Raw genomic sequence first — 22,617 nt, forward strand, 5'->3', positions numbered from 1 at the left:
TGCAGCTTTAAAATCATTTGTCAGAGCAACTGATCAAAATGGTTTCCGCTGAAAGATGCAGTTTGCAGGGACCGACCGAAAGGCCGAATGCGAAGACTGCAGCTGTCAAAATGGAACCTTCACCTGCCCCGGGGCCGTCCTCGCCCTTGGTCGCCGCTGTTGGCTGGATTGGAGGGCGGCGGACGTCAATCAATGCGCTGAGCTCACAGTCCAGGCGGCGCCTCGCGGGCGAGCTGATCAGCGCAGTCTGCAGCGAGCGTGAAAGTGACAGGAGGTGGGGAGGGGGAGAGTGGGTGCAGCACCGCGGCCGGCCGGACAAACTGACCGCAGCAGCATAGAGATCGCCCCGCGGACCCTCCGCCTGGCCGCCTACAGCGCTCCGGGGATCGAGCAGTGATGCCGGTTAGCTGCAGGGTGGCTGGCGAATTTTTTTTTGCGTGCGAAAAGATGGTGAGCAATTCGTGCAGTTGAATGAATGTTGCAGTCGCTGCATTGAAAAAAAAAACCCTATTTCTTTTGCATGCTGTCTGTTGCCTTTTTTTAATATGCTGTAGGGGCGCTGCTTTCCGCAGTGGTTACCTTGTAGCAATGCAGGATCCGCCGATCAGAGAAACAAAGCGACGCAACGGTTTAAACCACAATCTTAAATGTCTTATTGGTATCAATATTGTGAGAGTGCAGTGGGTGACGGGGTGTGCATTTGGTTCAAGAGGGCGTGCAGTTGATTATTAGCCGAATATTCGGTGCCAGTTATATACGTAAAGTAAGTAACTCCAGGGAAAAACCAGGCGTGTAGTGGGGGGAATTGACAATGTTCTTAAATTTCTAGCTATTCCTCTGCGGTTTGTGATGTATTTTAACTGTAAATTACAAGTGACATTCACCTCATCGCATCAGAGCGAAGCTGCATTCACACTGCGGCTCCAGATTGCCAGAGATCATTGCATTTTATATTAACCCCAAATCTTTTTTTCTTCTTAACCCGCGTTGCGGAAAAAAAATTGTCAATGTTCTGTCGCTTTAATGGTCAACGTTTATCGCTTTATAGTTGATGCTGGGCATTTATCTCATGGCACGGTTTATGTTTTAGATGTTTTATTATGCGGACAATGGGTGTTCGGTTAGGTGGGTGAATGTTTGGAAACAAAAATGGTTTGAGGTAGTATTAAAGGATTGATCTATTGCTAATAACCATTAGTTTTTGAAATATTGAACAGCTCAAACTTGCACGTGATCTGCGTTTATGATTGTGCTCTTGGGGTCAGTCTGAGCGAAACGGGTTATACAGTTCCTCCATAATTAATTTGCCCGCAGGCTTGTTTCCTGATTTTTCTGGAGTAATTGATCTATTCTGGCAGTTAAGTCAATTACAAGCATTTGTGGTAGAAATCCCAAATGAAAAAGATAAGTGATTCTATTCAAACGAGAGCTTTATGTAATCAGACAGGTATATAGTTTGGGAAAGGTACTTATTTTTGATAAACCCCTTTGTATTGTGCACCTGTTTCTCAGGGCATTAGAGTTCAGAAAGGTCACATTGATTTATCTGTCACCACCTATCATAACCTGTAGTCCCATAATTTCAGACTCTTAGGTGCAAGAATCAAGCGGTTTGCACCACAACATCTCTTGCCTTACAGATGATCCAATAAGCAAGCTCTTGTTAGCTTCTAAACCCTGAAAGAACAGAGCATATTAGAAAGTGGATAATTCAGCTTCCTAAACCCTACTCTCGAACTCCCACCCATAACTATTTAAAAACCTATCAAGAACCCATCTTTTTGACCAATATTCTGTTCATTGCTCCCTCTATGGCTTGATATCCATTCTAGTGTCTCTCACTGTTTTTTTTTCTCTCTCTCTCTCCCCTGCCCCCCATTAAATACCGTGAGATGTATCTATATAAAAAGTAACTATGGCAGTTGTTGGTCGGTACCAGAATTTTTTGGCTGGTGCTCTCCCAAGGACCTGTGGTAGAAACTGGGCAACATGAGCAAAAGTCTAAGATAATAAATTTATAGTTTATTTAAATTTTGCCAAACAAGAAATCCATACTTAGCATTGGGAATAGGGGAACAGATGTGGTTACTTTTTTTGAATGCTGCACAGTTCGATTCCATACTTAATTAAGCAGCGATGGCTGGTTTCAAAAAGGCTATAGTAATGTGCGATAGAACTACATGGATTGATTGAGACTAGATTATCTAGTCACTAATTAGTGTGTAGGAAATGGGCAAGTAGCTTGGGAATTAATATCATATTCACTCAAGTGAGGAAATATCTCTATCTTGTGCGGTGGGAGAAAACCTTTATCTACTCAACAGCCTTGAATCCCTGCAGTTGCTGTGTTATGCTTAGGTCATATATATATAAAAATACATACTATAACATCCTTTTTAGAATACCTAACTACAAGCTCAAGTAGTCCTCAGATCAGCACAATGACCTCAATTTCTAGCTACTGATTTATAGAGCTACAGGCCAAAAATGTTGTCCTATCGCGAGAGTAAGATTGTCTGAAACAAACCATTTTTATTATATGACAATACATAATTACACAAATGCAAAGACACTGGGAAGGTTGAAGCAATCTGATAACAACTGAATTAGAATTCCAGTGCAGTGGTTGTAAAATTCTGTGCAGAGCAACTTGGGGAAAAAAAACCTTGCATTTTTAAGACCACTTTATGGTACTGTCTAAACCCTTAAAAGTAGCTAATCTTTTTAAATTAATTTAAACAAATTATAAATTCAGTTTTTAAAAAGGGAGTGGTACTTCATAGATGGTTTATGGTGAATTGTGTGTGTTAACTAATGAATAGTTTTACATTTTAGTTGCAGATTTGATTTTTTTTTTAAAATATCTACAGACTGGCTTTTGCTAGTAAATGTTATTAGCACCTGATTCAAGCATAAATGCAACAATTTTGTGTTACTGGACTTTTGCTTCCTTAAAGTACAATATCTTCTTACCATGAGAAACTTAAGATACAGAATGTCATGTAGGCCGCATTAACAAAATTAATTTTTTCAAATTGCATCTTGTAAAAAAAAGTTTCCTTTTTAGCTAAGGCAGTAAATGTCCAGGTGCTAATATTTCCTTTGCATCCGGTTTACTGGTTTGTAACACTAGTTTGAAGATATTACTTTTGTTTGGATAAAGTTTGTATCTTTTTTTAAAAAAAAGGAATGTGTAGATTATATATGGATAATTTAAGAAATAGCGTCTATTTCTAGCGCCTTTCATGTCAGCAGAAAGTACATTCGTGCCAATTAATTATTTTGCAGTGTGGCCACTGTTGCCATGTAGGCAAAGGTGGCAGCCAATTTGTACACAGCAAGGTCCCACAAACAGATTGATAATTGACCAGTCAATATGTTTTGGCAATGTTGGTGAGAGATGTATATTGGCCAGAACACTGCAAACTCTCCTGCTTTTCTTTGTGACATTGGCTCTTTTATGTACACTTGAACAGACAGACTTGGTTTACAACAACAACCTGCTTTAATATAGCACATTTAATATAGAATTAATGTTCCAATTCACTTCAGAGGTATAAGAGGGAAAAGGAGTGCCAAACCAAAGGAGATATTAGGAAGGATGATTAAATGTTTGGTCAAAGAGGTTGAGCAGCATGAGTTTAGGAGGCGAAGTCCAGTGTGTGGGGCACATCCAATAGTGGAATGCACAAGAGAAGGCAGAGAAAGTGAGTTTGGAGAGTATTGCAGTACTAGAGGAGGCAATAGATGTGGAAGGGTGAGGCAGTCAGGTAATTTTAAGTACAAAGATGATTTTAAATTTGAGGTGTTGGGGGACTGGGCATCAACAAGGTCAGGAATGATGAGAACAGGACTTGGTGCAGGATAGAATACAGGCAGCAGAGTTTTGGATGAACTGTAGTTTATGGAGGCTGGTCAGCAGAGCATTGCATTAGTTGAGCCTGTTGGTGGCAAAGGTGACATGAGGGTTTCAGCAACAGATGAACTGAGGTAGTGGCAGAGGTGTGCAACGTTAGAGGTGGAAGTAATCTTTGTGATGGAGGATATGGGGCCGGATGCTCAGCTCTGGGTTGAATAGAACATAGAGGTTATGAACAGTCTGGTTCAATCTGAGGCAGTAGCCAGGGCGGATGATTTGGGGCAAGGTACAGATTTTGTGTTGGGACTCACTGATGACTTTATTCTATGCAATGTTTAGCTGTAGGAAATTCTGGCTTAATCTGATAGCACATAAGCAGTGAAGGTGTCCAGAGAAGTGAAGCTGAATGTTATGTGGAAACTAGCCCCATGTATGCAGATGTCACCAAGGGGCAGCATGTAGTTGAGGATGTGGAAGGAGCCAACCATTGATCCTTGGGGGTCTCCAGAGGTGATTAGTGTGGGACAGGAAGAGAAGCTATTGCTGGAGATGCTCTGGCAATGATCGGATATGCAAGAGTGGATCTAGGAAATGGCAGTCCTACCCAGCTTGACAATAGAGGACAGGCACTGGAGGAGTTTCATGTGGTTTACCGTGTCAAAGTCTGTAGAGAGATTGAGGAGGATGAGAAAGAATAATGCACCAGTCACACAATACCTTTCATGCCTTTGTTTCGGGCCATTTTGCTGCTGTGGGAAGAGCATAAACCTGATTGGAGGGGACAGGATGGGCATGGATCTGGCAGACATCATGTTTGGAAAGGAGGTTGGAGATGGAGCTTTTGAGATGATGTGTGATAGTACCCGAGGCTAGGGAACCATTTACTATATTAACTATTCTGGAGACCAGGAACAGGAGTTGGGTGGTCAATACTTTAATGGGAACGGAGTAGAAGGGGCAGGAGGTGAGTTCATAAGGGGCATGAGGTAATTTCCCATCTAAAAGACAGAACCTTGAACAATGCTGCAATCATGCAGTACTGCACTAAAGCATCATCAGAGATTATATACTTAAGTTCTAGTGTAGTTTAATGAAGATATTCACAATTGGGTTATCCTCACTCAGGAGTGACAAAGTTGAACATCAGTTATGGTCATCACTGTGAGGTTTGTTTAAGGTGTTTTGTTTGTGCTGTAAATAAGATTTTTTTTAAACAATTGCATAAAAAGGAGGGTGTTCAGTGATGATTTGGCTCTGGTGTAGCCAAGAGCTGTAAATGTTGACCTATTGTGTGATGTGGGTTTATGCTATGAAGTTTCTTTCTGAATTTTTCAAAAGAAATCTGATTGTAGTAATTAGAATGGATGTAAAGTTTATAAGGCATTCATAATCTATGAGTTCATACTGCAGCATGTATGGTTTTAATAATTAATTTTCACTGAATTTGTTTTAAAAGGAGTGCTTGATTGCTTGTTTCAGACTAAGAAGAAAATTGGATCAGACATTTATTTTGCAGATCCATAAATTAGCCAGTATTTTGGAGAAGCACAGCTTGAGAATAATAGAAATTGATTATAGAAAAAGTGGAAGGATAAGGTCTTTAAAATCACTGCCAAAGATTTAATTTATGCCTCCCCATGTTTCATTTCCTCAAGTTTTGACATTTCCCCATAAAAGCTAGTATCTGGACTCCAGCCTCGCAATCAGGAAGAAAAATGCACCAAATGTGATTTGTTATGTACTTCAGTCAGAGCAGAGGCTAGCTCACCCTCTTCATTTGATTCCTTTTAAAAAGTCCTAAATTGTGCTTTTTTTGAAAAAAACACATTCTGAATGCTCTCTGTTCAAATCAATTATTTTTAAAAAGTGATGTTTGTCTCCTAGGTATAAAGTTTCATTAAAATCTGACAGTAACAATTTGAGAATGCCAAAGTGACTGAGTTATTGCAAACTAGTTGATCTGGAATATTTCCTTTCTGAAGGAAACTATGGAGCAAGGTTCTGTTCTTGTTACTTCCTGCTCATTATCCATTTGGTTCTGACAAAGTAGAAATGACAACAACAGGAACTTTAAGTAGACAAGATTCTTTTGTGCAAAAAAAGTAGCTTCAGCCTTCCTGAATCTTATGGAAATGTTGAATGCAGCAGAGTTACTGTCAAAGTACAATCCAGCAGCCTACAATCTCCCCTTTCATTAGCAATAAGAACTCAAGGTCACGACTCACATTGATACTGCTCGGAGCCGCATCGTTTGCATTCATTAGATTTCATATGAGGGTGGCTGTAGCTGAATCACACTATTTAAGTTCTAACTTAAGAAAATAATACTGAAAAACACCAAAGCTGTTGGGGATTCAAATGTCGTATTATAGAGCATGGTCACTATGCAGATGGGACCTAGGGCAGAGAATGTACTTTTAAAAAAAAAAATATATATATATGTTACTACTATAGAGGTCTGGGGATTCATCTTATGATTTGCTCAACTGGATATCCTTTTGGAAAACTTAACCACGCGACATGCATGAACTTGGAACTACCCCAAGACCCAACCTCAATAGTTCTCACTCCCAAAGCAATTAAAAATTTGCAAGTTCAGTGACTGCTTAATGGCCTCTGTATCCCGAGTCAAAAAACACAACCTTCAAAACGTCATCAGTTTCAGCTTAAATCAATTGGTACCAATATATTCTCCGGAAATTTGGCGGTAAACCAGTTTGCTTTTATTATCTTAACTCATCACCTCAATTGCTTACAACCCGAGTGATAGACCCGCACAGGTGTAGGAAATCTATTATTGCACAACTGCATGCTTTTCATAGTTCAAGTGAAGATGAGAACATAAGAACCTAAGAAATAGGAACAGGAGTAGGCCATACGGCCCCTCGAGCCTGCTCCGCTATTCAAGAAGATCATGGCTGATCTGATCATGGACTCAGCTCCACTTCCCCGCCGCTCCCCATAACCCCTTATCATTTAAGAAGCTGTCTATTTCTGTCTTAAATTTGGTCAATGTCCCAGCTTCCACAGCTGAAGCAGCGAATTCTGCCGATTTACAACCCTCAGAGAAGAAATTTCTCATCGGTTTTAAATGGGTGTCCCCTTATTCTAAGATCGTGCCCTCTAGTTCTAGTCTCCCCCATCAGTGGTATCATCCTCTCTGCATCCACCTTGCTAAGCCCCCTCATAATCTTATACGTTTCGATAAGATCACCTCTCATTCTTCTGAATTCCAATGAGTAGAGGCCCAACCTACTCAACCTTCCCTCATAAGTCAACCCCCTCATTCCCGGAATTAACCTAGTGAACCTTCTCTGAACTGGCTCCAAAGCAATTATATCCTTTCGTAAATATGGAAACCAAACCTGCACACAGTATTCCAGGTGTGGCCTCACCAATACCGCATAGAAGTTTTGCAAACACACCATTCGAACTTACTGAAATTCCTCCATTCCAGGCCTGGTTTGCATTCATGTGCTACAGCTTTCCCCCGTTCATCTGGACTACTCCATGGGAATTGGCTGAAGAAACCTGAAGCATTGATTAAAAAAAAATTGTTGCACATATGGAAACATTATGCATGCACACAGGGGACAGACAGACATGTGATTCCCATCAGGTTTTCTGATTTAGTATGTGGTATCTGCTTGATCACTCCGCCACAAGGCGAATACGGATTTCAGATCAGATTTACTGATCTAGGTGGAACACGTCAGGGTACTGCACAATGGATATAAATTTCACTTAATATTTTTAGAACACTATGTATGCAGATCTGCATTTTGTGTCCATTTATAGACTTTACATGTGAGGTACTTGGTCAAAGTGCCAGGCCTATGTAATCAAAACTGGTTCTATCAAAGTAGAATCTAAGGGCTCCATTTTGAATTTACTGAATGGAGAATAAGCCATTTTACAATATTACTCTCCCCTCCCCAGTAATTTTTCCCAGGCTGTAGTTTAAAAAAAACTTCAGGTACTGTCTGCCCAACCTACCATCTGTTTGGTGAGTAAGCATTAAGATATTTGGCTATATATGCTTTGAGAATTACCTTTCTGCAGTTGCTCTTAACATTCAAAATGGGTCAGTTATGGACAGAGGCAACTCTTAACTGTAAAGTTGCTGTAATAGTAGTGAAGTCAAGTTGAGTCCTTTGATCACCATACATTAAAAATTTAAAGATCATCCTCACTTCGAATCATTCCGTGGTCTCATCCCATCAGTCTCTGTAACCCCCTCCAGCCTCGCATCCTCTCTTGCACCCTTCAATCCTCAGACTAGGCTTCGATGCCCCATGCCTTGGTGGTACAATCTTCAGCAGTCTCAGTCCTACCTCTGGCGCTCCCTGTATAAACCACTGCACCTTTATGAAACCTTTTCACAATCCATGTTTTCAACTAAGCTTTTGTTATCGCTCATAACACTTACACCAGGGCTTGTTGTCAGTTCCTTTAATTTTTTTCTCTCTGTAAAAAGGTGACCTGGAAATTTTTCTACACTAAAAGGAACAATATAAATGAAAGTTGTTGTCATGAAGTCAATGTTATAAGGTTTGGGCTAAGTTAATTGATCTAAATGTGCATGTAAGGATTGAGCTGCGACGCCGTGTGATTGAACAGCCTGCCGACTTTCAACAGGTTAGGTTCACATTAAGAATTATTATTTAGACAAGGCACAGGAGGAACTTCAATTTGAACGCTCCAGAAATGATAAAATGGGGGTGGCAGATGATGAGATAGGTGGAAGCATTTAAAACCTGTTTAGTAAATTTAGACTATTCTCCATCTCACTTAAGAGATCTGTCAGTATGTGTCAAGTTTGAGCATAGGAACTAGTGAACAATTAAACAAAAATGATTATCCAGCTAACTAAGATCTCATTTGCAACAGTAAAGGTGACCATAACACATCCTGAACATCTTTGAACGGTAGGCTGAATTTTTGCCAAAAATGAATCAAGATGACTTCTTGGAGATGTCTAAAGAGATGTGAAAGAAAGTATGGAGAACTGAGCACTTTTTATTGCTGCGGTGCTCATACTGCAACCTAAATTTGGGGATATCACTGACCAAAATCAGCCCTTTTACTGTGCAGAAAATGAGAGCACCAGTATAAATTTAATTTACTTTGTCCTACTTACAAAAGCTTAACAGCATGATAATGTATTTTACCAATGAGATATAAATAAAAACCAGACCCCCTCTCCCTGCAGTAGCTTATTAGAAACCTTTTTATTCTGTCAAGAGGAATAATCCCACATTTAACAACAGAGGCAAATTTCAGAACTTTAAGGTGACTCTGCTCTTAAATGCACAATCTAGAGGAAATGTCTAGGGTATGGGTTGGGCTGCAAAGAACATTTGAGGTGCTATTCAGGCAGCCTATCTACTTTGCTATTGATAAGTAATCTTAATTAGCAAGTACAACAGTGATCAGAAAGATTTTTCTTTTAAATAATATTCTAGATTTTGCTAGATATGCAGAATTTGAATGGACATCAAAGAAACTTTTGCTGCAAACTTATAAATCCAGATATTTCCTCTGTTGCTCCCATGTAGCATATGCTCCTCCCTTGCAGGTTGGGCCTGTACTCATTGGAGTTCAGAAGAATGAGATGATCATCTTATTGAGACACAAGATAATGAGGGGGCTCGACAAAGTGGATGCAGAGAGGATGTTTCCCCTTGTGGGGTAATCTAGAACTAGGGGGCATAGTTTCAGAATAAGAGGTTACCCATTTAAAACTGAGATGAGGAGTAATTTCTTCTGAGGGTTGTAAATCTGTGCAATTCTCTGCCCCAGAGAACTGTGGAGGCGGGGTCATTGAATATATTCAAAAGCAGAGACAGACAGATTTCTGAGCGATAAGGGAGTAAAGGGTTATGGGATGCAGGCAGGGAAGTGGAGCTGAGCCCATGATCAGATCAGCCATGATATTATTAAATGGCAGAGCAGGCTCAAGAGGCTAAATGGCCTACTCCTATTTCTTATGTTCTTTCCACTCCACCCTCAATTTGGGTAGTGGTACAGTGGATTAATGTACTGTTCCACAGCCCGGAAGTCTGCCAGACTTTCATTGAATGAAAGGTTTCCAATTGAATGAGCAGGTCCAGGCTCCGCATTGAACAGAAGCAAAATGTTGTGGGCAAGATTACACGGGCAGAATCCTACCCACACCACTAGTCTAGTCAAATTGGAAAATAATAAATATTGGAGACTGGGTTAGTATATCACAAGCAAAATGTGCAATACAATTATTAAGCATAGAAGGAAGGAATATTTAGAAAGATATTTCTCATACTGGTTAACCACATTTTTATATGGGATGAACAGTCTCCTCTTTCCCCTGTTCCCAGGGGAGTTTTCTTTCTTTACTTCCCCATAAATCCAGTAGAGTTTGGCCTTAATTAGCTTCCTAGGGGGGGAAACACATGGTATCAGCATGCCAGATTCAAGTACTGTAATTTAAACACGAGCACCATTTGCAAAGTTGCTAGGTCTGTCATTGTATGCTAAAGGAGAATTTTAAATGCTGGGTTTGTTTCATTTAATAGGAACTTGGGCTTTTTAGAATCATGTCATTTAGCTTTTTGTGGTGGATTCCCCTAAAAAAAAAAAGCCCTTAATATAATGGAAAGCAAAAGGAAAACTGACAAATTGCTCCTTTTTTTAAAAAAAAGGGGTGGAAATCTTACCTGGACAGTCAACCGTATTTCCAGAGACTTAACATTTAAAATCTGAACCTTTCTATTGCCGTACCAGCTAATAACCCACATCTGCTCCACAGAACATGCTTACTAATATATTTTTTTAACCTTTCAGATTATTTTGCAAGCATCTCAACTATAGCAACCTCTCCCAGCCACCGAGTTGAACCAACACTCTTCATAGTCTGAAATTGAAGGCTTACACTGGACACTTGCCATGTCTATGGACCATAGCCCCACCACTGGAGTGGTCACAGTCATTGTGATTCTTATTGCCATAGCAGCTCTTGGTGCCTTGATCCTGGGCTGCTGGTGCTACCTGCGGCTGCAACGAATAGGTCAGTCGGAAGATGAGGAAAGCATCGTGGGAGAAGGAGAGACCAAAGAGCCCTTTCTGCTGGTGCAGTACTCTGCAAAAGGGCCGCGGGTAGAGCGGAAAGCCAAGCTGACAGCGAATGGAACGGAAGGTCATGGCTAATTTTCAGTCACCGTTCACAACTGCAGCTTTTGCCATTTGGACTAAATAACATTTGTAGGATAATTATTCTTCATACTGTGAAGGTTTAAATCTGTCAAGCTGCTTATTAAAATAAATAGCAAGGTAGCACGAGAGGACACAGACTACCCAGATGTCTGTTGATCTGCAACTGCATGTTATTGAGGAAATTCAAGACTAGCCATTCAAAATTCATGTTTTTGCAGTGTTTCCTACTTGAATTCTAATCCCTTTTAACTGAGCCTATATTGATGGAGTAACTACTGTAAATTTCATTCCTACTGAACCTGTGGATCTCTGGAAAAATGTGCATAGATCAGTATGAAATCATCAGTTTTCTGTATCATACAAGATAGTATTACATACTAAAGTGCAAAATGAACTGCTGTAAATGTACCAGAGAAGAGGCCTTGTTTTAAGTGATCATGCTTTTTTTTGTTGTTGAGTCCAGGTTGAAATGGGAAGGGGGGGGCGGCCTGAAGAAGTGTCAGAGATGCAGAATGAGAAATGATTTAAGGGGTTCAAAGATTGTACAAGTAACATTTTGTAAAAGTAGTCTGACACTTACCGCTGAACATTTGTCTAATGATACGGCTATTTCAAATGATGATTTGTTCAAATTTGCATCACCTCAAATTGCATCCTGTATTATCTTTACAAAGGGGTTTTATAAAATGGAATTGGGAAGAGAGGGAGCCATCATTTCTACAGGGTCACGCAGAATTGTTATTACATTTTGCACACAAGAGGTTGTGCTGAAATGAGATGACTGCTAGGATGCTGCCAAAGCACTTTGTAAACTAATTCTAGTCTGGGCCTATGATGGAGAAGGCTGTAGTTACAAACTACAAGTGATCCGGAAGGTCTGCAGTGGAGTTAAGATGGTGGCTGAGCAGTTTGCTGTTTAATTAAAAGCATGTTTAGTGGGGTTAATATTACTTAAACTGTTTGATTTGTTTTTAAACTGATAGATTGTGGTACTCTATGATCAGATATTTTCCTCTTTCCTGTAATTCATAGTTTACAGAAATGAATTTACTGTACCTATGTAACCAAGATTTCACAGTGCAATATTCAAATGTAAACAAATAAAGAATTTCCCCTTTTACCAGATTTTTTTTTATCTGCAAAAAGATGCTTAAGCTTGCAACTTGGTAAATACAGCTCTTGTAAAAAATTATCTTGTATCTGAAGGAAGAACATTTTACTGACATTTCATAAACTTCACATGAATATATTTCTCTCTCCCCCTCCTCCCCAATATAGAATAATTCATGATCCAGGTGCAATTTTTTTTTTTTTAAGTTAGATAGCAGTATGTCTCATGTCTCTGCATTTTCATGATCATCCATCATCACAATGCACTGGTGTCGCTATTTGAAAAAGGTTCTGCATCATTTTCTGAACAGGTGGAAGTTAACCCAGAGTCTTCAATGGGAAGTGGAGTCGAGGAGGGATAAGTGTTTTCTTCTAGTTCTTCAATTGAGGCCATATATGTTTTTAGCAAAATGTTTTCATTAAGAAGTTTCTCAGACACTGTCACAATCTCGCCCAGTTTCTCTGCCGTTTCAGCCAGCTCTGCATTTCTCTGGTTATACAGCTCTTGTAGTTTCTCATTATGATGTTTGAGCTCTTCATTTTGCTCCTGTAGAGCATAATTATGGAGCTTTAGTTGGTGTTCCTCCTGCCTGGTTACAGAGAGCTGTGAAGCCAGTTGTTTCTCCGCCTGATGCAATGCCTGCATCTCTGCACGGAGTCTCTCTATCTCACTCTCGAGCTGGATAATTCGGTCTTTCTGTAGTCCTGCTGCTTTCTGGATACAGTCTGGGTTACAAGCCCGGAATGGGTCTCTAACTAACTGGGAAGAATGCAATAGGATGAACCTCACTAGGTTTGGGACAGTTAATGGCAGATCCTCAGGGTACTTCACACTCCAATCTTTTCTGAAAAACAATATGGGAAAAAGTGAAGTTGGTGAAAATATGCTGATAGTAAAATATGAATCTTTCCTTATTCAGATTTCTCTCCATTTTTCATCTACCAATAAAAAAGGAAATTCTAACTTTTTCCTATCCACATTATTCACTATTCCTCTATGTATACAGGATATCAATAAATTGAACAACCTGGTCATGATAAAGGCAACTATCTTCAATGAGGAGACAATGTAGCATTAGGAGGGTATTTATCCAATTAAAATTTAAGTTGAACAGAAGAAAGAATTCTTAATTCTGAAATTCACAAAACTACTCAAATGCTCAAGTTTAATTGATTGGGTAGGACTATTGCCAAGACAATTCTACCAATTGATTTTTCAATTTTTACCCTCCAGAAGATGTGTTATGACTTATATGGCAACACGGTTCCACAGGCAGCAGTAACCCTCATCATCGGCAGTCCCTCGAACGAGGATGACTTGTTTCCACACTAATAGGTGTTTCAATGGAGGACCCAATATTCCAGTCCTGAACTCCAGGGGTGAAAGATGCCTGTGCGGGATTTTTATTAACTTGTGACCGTTGCACATCAGCCACCACATGGGCTTAACAGAGCTACAAATGGGCATTGTTCATACACGAGCTTTGGCAATACACATTGGCAGGCTACTCAACGAAGTAAGAAATCACAATTGAGCCCAAGTCCACTCTCACTAAACATTGACAGACATACTTTTCAGCACAGGTCACTGGATACAGCTCAGAAACCTTAGTTGATTTTTCTTTTTAAATGCCCTGAGGCCAATTTTACCAAAGCCAAGCTTAGCTGGGACCGCTAGTCAGTGTGGTTTGTTGAGCGAACTGTAGTAGCCAGGAGGAAAGCATTATAACAAAGGACAAACTCACCCTTATGTCTGTTACTCCAGTAAGTTTCAAGAGAGGTGGAACCAGCTGAATAATAGTATTGAAGTACTTTACTCATTAACAAATTAAGTAAACAGTGCTTCTCTAATTAGTCAACATATCAATCAGTAAAGCAAGCAACTTCATAGCTGCTTCCTCATTCAAGTCAGTCATAATGTTGATGCTTAAAAAAACCCATTTAAAATCGGCAAACAAAACTGCTCACATTACCAGTTTCAATTCCTCCTACTTTCCTCCAGTTTCTAGTAGTCCCTTCTCCCCAAGTTTGGAGGCCAATTTAAAAAAAGATCCATAGCTTTAATCTCTGTTAAACCATGAACTATCATGTTGAGCTGAAAGTTTTACAATGATAAATGCAACATTGTTTACTTGTAACTTTAAAAAGAATCTAATTAAATTGAAAAGCTATTTACATTTTTTTTTACAAAATAAGCATTGCCATTCCACTATTTTCATATCAATGATAATGGTACCGGGGCTGAGGTTCAGGTGTGTATCAACTCCATACTGAGGGCAAGGATCATACACAGGCTTGCAAAGCCACAGGTCTTGCAGCTGATTTGTATCATCCCAGTGCAAGTCAGAAAGGGCATGGTTTGCATGCACTCAACTCAGTTTGCCAAACCTGGCCACATTTCCATGACTTGTATAAGTGCCATGATGAGAATGTGGGGAAGAGCGGCAAACCCACATCATTGATCCACTTGCAGGGAGGGGACATTTGACGAGGAAACAAATGGGGAAGGAGAGCGCCTTGTCCCAGCTTAGGCTTCAGAGCACACATGCTTTAATTTCCTTCCCATTCAGTCACACACTCAACATCACCAAAGCATGCATTGAACAATGGATCCATAGCAGTACTGCAAGCCACAAATTGTAACCAGGACACATTTGCCACACTTTTCTTGTTTCTATAGATACGGGATCCAATTTGCTACTGTTGGGTTAGTTGCACATATCCACAAGACAATGTCGATAGTAAATACAATTTAAAAAATTCTGATCAAAATTCTTTCATACAAATCTTTAATAATGTGCCCAATACACAAGCTTGAATTGAGTACAACCTGAAAGTGCAAAGATAAAGCAAACTATTTCTCATCTCACTTTCTCCACTCCTCTCCTGGAAATGTCAACTAGGTGGTAGCTATTCCTCTGGTATCTCACCAATGGGCCCATTATTCACGTGCAGTCTTCGACACGGAATGTTAGTGTCTGAAGGAGAAGAATGTTGACCAGGACACTAGAACTTCTGCGCTAAATAAACTGCAAATACAAATGGGCCTGAAGATGAGTCAAGCTTAGAATGTAAACTTTTTTTGTGCAGAGACCCAATTTGGATTAATTCAATAATAATGATAATGCAGCCTAACCTCATCCTCATTTGTGGCCCTCAGTAAATGTGTTGCTCCATCTATCTGGGCTGGGCTGGAGCTATGATGCAGGTACAAAGCAGAGCGCTGGATCAGATAGAGTACAGTTGTCACCACAAAAGCTAGTGCGTAATCCTGATGCTAATTTTGAATGTAAAATTCATTTGGACCATTTGCCATATTAATTTAAAAAAAATCTGGGCTCTTAAGTTTTAACCAACTCCAAAGTGACTTCAAATTTTCTTCAAAAGCACATTTATCACAGAAACTATTCAAGTAGTTAATAGTTACCAAAAGGCACACTAAATTTGTGTCCTACTAAAAATATTTTGGGTTCATGAAAAACTCTCCTGAATTCTTCATTGGATTTATTAGTGACTATCTTATATTTATGGCCTCTAGTTTTAGTCTTACCCACAAGTAAAAATATCTTCTATCTTATCAAACCCCTTCACTATTTTGAATGACCTCAGCTTTCTTGTTCTAGAGGAAAGAAGAGCCCCAGCCTGTTCAGTCTTTCCTGAGTTATAACCTCTCAGTTCTGGCATCATCCTTGTAAATCTTTTTCCCATCTTCTCCAGTGCCTCTATATCTTTTTTGCAATATGGAGACCAGAACTGTACACAATACTCTTAAGTATGGTCTAACAAAAGTTCTTATACAAGTATAACACAACTTCCCTGCTTTTCAATTCTAGAAATGCACACCAGTGCTTTGCTTGCATTTTTTATGGCTTTGTTAACTTTTGTAATTTGTGAATATGCACCCCTAGATCCTTTTGCTCCTCTACTCCATTTAGACTCTTATTTTCCAAATTCTTAACTGTCCTATGGAGGAAAAAAAAGACACCATTATTTTATAAATTATAGATGGATGATAATCCTCAGGAAAGACTTTATTGGCTGTGTATTGGACTGATTATATTACTTGACCTAGTGTCCCTACATTGCTGCAATCAAAATAGCATGCCTAACAATGTAGTTGAAGAGATCCAATGTCTTATCCTCAGTTAGAGATAGGACAATTGCAATAGTATTGAGACTGTGCTAGGCAGTAGAATGATTCAGCTCAGTGGAGTGGAAGGGCACGATTACAGTACATCATCTTTATTCCGAGGGGATGATGACAAGCAGAGGTCAGACAGTTCCTCATGAGAGAGAACAGTGGAGTAAGAGTTACCTCAAACTGCTCTTGTACAATATAGTGACTGAGCTCAAAAACATGGTGAACCCCCATTCACAGAGTACACTGTACTCAGGAGAAACATTTATTTACTGGGCTCTGCAGCACCTTTTAAATTAAATGTTTCCTGAAACACATCTTTAGGCTATAAATAAACAGTAGAATGGAGCCCTAATATATTTTGCTAATGAGGAGGAGGGTGCTTGCTTGTGCCCACAACTCTCTAACAAAATGAACTACTTGTACCAGTGAGGAAACGCTAGTCGGAACCCAGATAATTCCCAACATGGAAAGATAAAATTGTAGGGAAGAATCACCTGGGTTGTTCCTCCATATCCTTTAATGGCTAGTTTTAAAAAGGGACATTGGGAACAAGTAACCCACCCATCCTCGGTCAGATTTAATGCAAGGGACAAAAGGAAAGAGAGTGTGTCTATGGCTGGTGTTATTATAGTGTGCACATGCTCTCTTGCATCTGTATTTTCAGTTCTTAAACAGCCTTTTGCTGGAAATGTTCCACATCGATTTAAGTGTGCAGTGCAATTTTTGTTTTACATTTAGATCAGCAATTTTCACCAAATGTTGTCGATGCTGACTGTGCAGGCTGACACACAGATGACCAAAGTTATACATAGCACATGATGCGTGCAGTTTAAACACGAGATGCTTTCTCTGGCATACTTAGTGACTGAAAAAACCTCGTGCTGAGTTTGCGTGTTCTGTCCAATTGTTAATTCTGTTTACTGTGCTGCAGACTTGCTTAGTGAATAGTCAAAAAGCCAATGTCTGGCCTAATCTCCCTTGTGAAGTGCATAACTGGGAGACGATATCATGAATTAATTCAACATAATACCACGAGCAACTGAAGAAATTAGAAACTGTAGAGTATGAAGCATTTTACTCATGCACCAGAAGTTCTGTTTGCATATTTTCTTGATAGCATGGATATAGCTGAAAGTTAGTGACTTAATGCTTTTAAGATTCTTTACAATTTGGAAACTTTTGGCAAGTTATTTTAAGTTTTATTTCACCAATTACTGATATTCCAATTTTTATATAAACCATTGTACATAAAAATGATTTAATTCACTTTTAATTTACAAAAAGAGGTTGTTCAATGATAATGTAGCCTTAAAAAGGTGCATTGTCACTGTACTGGTTTCACAGAATAAGTGTTCCTAGTACAAGAAATAATTTTAGTTCCCCAGTGGTTTTCCTATGCAGCTGTAACAGTACAATTACTATGTCACATTACAACAGTAATTGTGCATCAAAAGTACTTGATTGGCTGGGAAGTGCTTTGGGATATCCTGAGGTTCTGAAAGGCGATGTATAAATGCAAGTTCCTACTTTCTTTGTCACACTTAAATATGAAGGAGACAGAGTGCCAATGTAAAATACTTCAAATAGAACAGTTCAACAAAACTACAATTGACATGCTTTTGTTTTTTTATTTTGGTTAAGGTGACACCTTCATCCACCCAACTTTGGATGAAGGCATCAGCAGAAAGTGCTAAATTAGTTCTGCGGCATTAGTGAGATAGATGGTGTGAAGGAGCTGAATTAATAGCAGCATAAAATGCAATTAGCTTGGTTGCAGTAGAAAACAGTCAAGCAATTTGTCAGTTTAACTGGCTGCATTAACTCCCCTTACTTACCATGTTAGTTCAACATTTCTTGGGGGCTCACTGACACTTTTTAAAAAAAACATTTTTTTAAATAAGGGAGACCAATGGGAAGATGGCACCATGTTGCAGATCAACAGTGCACAAATGACCACCCCACCGAGTAGTGGTACATTGTAAAACATAAACTGCATTTATATAGTGTCAAGTGCTGTAGTTTGGGCCTCTGGTTTCCAATGCGCATCCAAGGACTTTCTGATCTGGCAAATTTATTTTAGGATTGCATGAGAGTTGGCAGCCGTAGCAGGAGTATCTCACAATATGAAAGCAGCACTAATAGGGCAGAATTTGATACAAGTTGCCAATCACACTCAGACAAACCATAAAAATCGTTGGTGTAGGAAACTCAATGTCTGACTATTACAGTTGGGCGTATTTACACAAAAAAGGAATGAGTCCTAATCAAAAAACATGTAGTTTATCCATGCCTTACCTGTTACTGGGGAAAAACAGAATGGTTGGAAATCGGTCAACCATATACTCCCAAGGAAGGTCATTTTTGGCAACATTGATTCTGAAAGCACAAAGCAACTTGGTGAATGAGCTTTGTATGCTGTGACCAAAATCATGTGAAAAGAGAATACCGCAATACAAATCAGGATCCATTTTTCTTCTGAATATAAATACAAATGCTCAAATCAGCTGAAGAATTTAAATAACTTTGATGAACTCATTTGTAGCAACTGGAGAAATTAGAAACTGTAGAGTATGAAGCATTTTACTCATGCACCAGAAGTTCTGTTTGCATAATTTCTTGATAGCGTGGATATAGCTGAAAGTTAGTGACTTAATGCTTTTAAGATTCTTTACAATTTCGAAACTTTTGGCAAGTTATTTTAGGTTTTATTTCACCAATTACTGATATTCCAATTTTTATATAAACCATTGTACATAAAAATGATTTAATTCACTTTTAATTAAAAAAAAGATTGTTCAATGATAATGTAGCCTTAAAAAGATGCATTGTCACTGTACTGGTTTCACAGAATAAGTGTTCCTAGTACAGTTTGTTCTATAAATAGCTTAATTGTTGCCATGCTAGCTGATATGTGGAGTTTTGCTGAGTAATCAAATGTCATAAATTATAGTGCCAACGTGTACTTTTGGGACGGGGAAGAGAAGTTGAATACTTATGCAAGTTTTTGAAGTTCAAATATCTACTGCAGAAAATCAGTTTTAACGTGACTATTTTGGCAGGATTACTAGACACTCTTGTTTAGAAATGTAGTACAGAACCTGTAAAGGCACAGTAACAGTCCCCTTCAACAAGGTACAAGAATTGCATTTGTAACATGTGTGATTACATCGTTCAGCAATGTCTCAAAGCACTTCATGAGCCATTTTGAAGTACAGCAATCGTTATATAGGCAAATGTGGTAGCTGTTCGGTTCACAAAGATTCTAGCACGAGCTGAGTGACCAATCAGAGAAGCAGGGAGGAATGTTGAACAAAGCACTGGGCGAACACCCAATGTCATTTGATCTTTAATGTCTACGCGAATGAGCAGACAGGTCTCCAATTACCACCTCATTTGAAAGACAGCGTATCAGAGAATGCAGCACTCCCTCAATACTGCACTGGAGTGTCAGGCTAGCTTGCGTACTCAATACAAAAAATTACCAGTAAGATGTCACCATAACTTCTTGAAATAAAATGGTACTTTTAAGATATAATTTTAGACATAAATTTGAGCCATGGCCTTATGGCTGCTCTACCAAAGGCCAAATTATAGAAGTCATCTAGCAAAACAGGGCAAGCACGTATGAGCGGCCTTTTCTCCGCAGTACATATCTCAACATGAAGCTCACTAACCCAAGAAAGAACAAAACATAATTTCAAGTTTATGTGACACAAGCTTGTGTAAAGCAAGATTTGATCCAGGTTTGGGGTTACACGCCTCACAAATGGTTTAATGGGCCCAAGTTTCGGCCTCAGTTGCTCCTGATTTTTTGGAGCAACTGGTGTAGAACGGAGTATCTTAGAAATTCAAATTCTCGGCATTTAGTTTGCTCCAGTTCTAGTCAGTTAGAACAGTTTCACTTTGGAACAGAATTTTTTTTTCAAAAGGGGTTGTGTCCGGCCACTTACGCCTGTTTTCAAAGTTTCGGCAGTGAAAACTTACTCCAAACTAAGTTAGAATGGAGTAAGTGAAGATTTTTGTACGCTCGAAAAAACCTTGTCTACACTTTAGAAAATCAGGCGTAGGTTACAAATTAGGCGTAGGGAATGGGGGGAGGGGGGGTTTAAAGGGAAGTTTACAAACATTAAACACTTCAGTTTTACAAATAAAGAGCCATCATCAATAATAAATGATAAAAACATTAATAAATCAAAAAAATTAAGAAATCATTTTTTTTTAAATCAATAAAACAAAACATTTTTTACTTACTGACTGCAGCACCAGGAGCCCCCCCCACCCCCCCACACCCAGTGTGTCTCTATCTCTCTGTCTGTGTGTGTGTGTGTGTGTGTGTGTGTGTGTGTGTGTGTGTGTGTGTCTCACTCTCTGTCTGTCAGTGTCTGTGTTTCTGATAGCGAGGGGGGGGGGGGGGGAGAAAGGAGATGGGAGAAAGGAGATATGGGGTGGGGGGGGGGGGAAGAAAGGAGATATGGGGGGGGGGGGGAGAAAGGAGAGGGAGAGGGGGAGGGGGGGGGAAGGAAGGAGAGGGGGGGGAAGGAGAAGGGGGGGAAGGAGAAAGAAGGGAAAGGAGAAGGGGGAGGGAGGCTGAACAGGCCGGGCCCAGCTGGGCCCAAGACTTCGGTCAGGGCCCGTCCCCAGCACCAGATTTACAGGTAGGTGGCGTTGGTTTGGGTCGGGTCCGGGGGAGCGCGGGTCAGGTTCGGGTAGGGTCCGGTCCAGTCGTGGGGGGGGGGGGGGGGGGAAGGAAAGGTCGGGTCGGGGGGGGGGCGCGGGCTGGTGAGAGGGAGGGAGGGAGGGAGGGAGGGAGAGGGAGGTCAGGTCGTGTGGGGGGGGGGGGGGGGGGGGTCGGGTCCGGGGGTGGAAGCGGGAGTCGGGTTAGGTCGGGAGGAAGCAGGAGCTGGGCGTGTGAGGAGCCTTATGCACGCAGCCCCAGTGAGGCCATTCGGCCAGGGCTAGGGGCTGCGTGCTTCGGGCCCGCGTGCTTCGGGCCCCTCCCACACAGTTCCCACACATGTGCAGAGGTCCCGGCACGGTTTTCAGCGCAGGGATCTAGCTCCGCCCCCTACAGCTCGTGCTGCGCCGCGCCGAGGGCCAGCAGGGAGCCGGAGAATACGCAAGTTTTTTTTAGGCGCACTTTGTCTCGTGAAAAACAGGCGTCCAAGTCGGGGCTGCGCCGTTCTAGGCGCGGCTCGAAACTTGGGCCCATAATTTCATTAATCTTGATTCACTAGAATCAAGCGATAGGAGAGTTTAAAAGCAGTGATGAAGCTGGAGTAGTTGTACATGAACTCAGGAGGTATTGTTTTTTGGGAAAAGAGGGAAAATAAAAAGCAGGGGAAGGGAAGATGTAAAAAGTGATTTTGAAACAAATGAAAATATTTTGTACCTGGCTATTATGATTCCATCATTGACGTGGAAGAGGCGGGCAACCTGAATAAACACATGATTGAGAACAGTGCAAAATCCACACCACTGAGTGTAGTAGAGTAGCAAGACATTCTGTAAGAGAAGAGTGTTGTACAAATAAGTCAGCACCAGTATTATCCAAAGACCCAAAGAATAGTGGCCATTTGGTCTTGCACCTATTGCTATTTGTTTGGGCCGTGGGGGAAGAAGCTATTGTTTTCCCCCAGATGGATGTAGACTTTCCACTAAATGTAGCTATACTTGTTTGACATACTATGCATTAATTAAGAGGACATGATGGAAGAGGTTGGGGTGAAGAAGACAATTCCTGTTGTTTGCATTTTCTTTTATAATTTTGCTACCAATAGCAAACAGCAAACATTTTGTGCCCCAAATACATTTAGGAACATAGAATGTTGTTGGATTTTATATGTAATTTTTTGAGAGAGAGATAATTATCATGTCACAAGGTGACTTTTTTAAATCCAGGTACCTGTATTAATGACCAGTTAACAGGGCAAAGCACCCCGCTTGATTGGTGCCCCATCCACCACCGGCACAGTGTGTCTGCAGTGTGCACCATCTACAAGATGCATTGCAACTCGCCAAGGCTTTTTCGACAGCATCTCCCAAACCCATAACCTCGACCACCTAGAAGAACAAGGGCAGCAGGCGCATGGGAACACCATCCCCTCCAAGTCCCATACCATCCTGACTTGGAAATAATATCACTGTTCCTCCATTGTCAGTGGGTCAAAATCCTGGAACTCCATCCCTAACAGTACTGTGGGAGTATCTTCACCACATGGACTACAGAAGTTCAAGAAGGCAGCTCACCGCTACCTTCTCATGGACAATTAGGGATGGGCAATAAATGCTGGCCTCACCCACGAAGCCTACACCCCAT

The 22,617-nt window shown here is 40.4% G+C and overlaps 2 protein-coding genes across 10 annotated transcripts in view; one reads left to right on the top strand and one right to left on the bottom strand.

Moving 5' to 3' along the window:
• The first annotated feature begins 257 nt into the window (after positions 1-257).
• Positions 258-12,175, top strand: snn (stannin). 2 transcript variants are annotated; one of them, XM_070901058.1, is made up of 2 exons: positions 258-450; positions 10,682-12,175. In XM_070901058.1, the coding sequence occupies exon 2, from the start codon at positions 10,784-10,786 to the stop codon at positions 11,042-11,044; it is 261 nt and encodes an 86-aa protein (XP_070757159.1). In that variant the 5' UTR covers positions 258-450; positions 10,682-10,783; the 3' UTR covers positions 11,045-12,175. The 2 variants fall into 2 exon arrangements, with proteins under 2 accessions (XP_070757159.1, XP_070757160.1); XM_070901059.1 differs by lacking the exon at positions 258-450 and adding an exon at positions 586-763.
• The window catches only part of txndc11 (thioredoxin domain containing 11), a 104,194-nt gene continuing 93,747 nt past the window's right edge, over positions 12,171-22,617 (bottom strand). For 5 of the 8 annotated variants that reach the window (XM_070901053.1, XM_070901052.1, XM_070901050.1 and 2 more), the window contains 3 exons: positions 21,691-21,803; positions 18,597-18,677; positions 12,171-13,005 (listed from right to left, as the gene is read on the bottom strand). In XM_070901053.1, the coding sequence (XP_070757154.1) occupies positions 12,417-13,005; positions 18,597-18,677; positions 21,691-21,803 (783 nt within the window). In that variant the 3' untranslated portion in view covers positions 12,171-12,416. Of the gene's footprint in view, positions 13,006-15,263; positions 15,358-15,681; positions 16,124-18,596; positions 18,678-21,690; positions 21,804-22,617 lie in introns of those variants that run through there. The other 3 variants (XM_070901055.1, XM_070901054.1, XM_070901051.1) reach the window with 3 other exon arrangements.

The sequence above is a fragment of the Pristiophorus japonicus genome, chromosome 15 (assembly GCF_044704955.1).
Source record: "Pristiophorus japonicus isolate sPriJap1 chromosome 15, sPriJap1.hap1, whole genome shotgun sequence".
Lineage (NCBI taxonomy): Eukaryota > Metazoa > Chordata > Chondrichthyes > Pristiophoridae > Pristiophorus > Pristiophorus japonicus.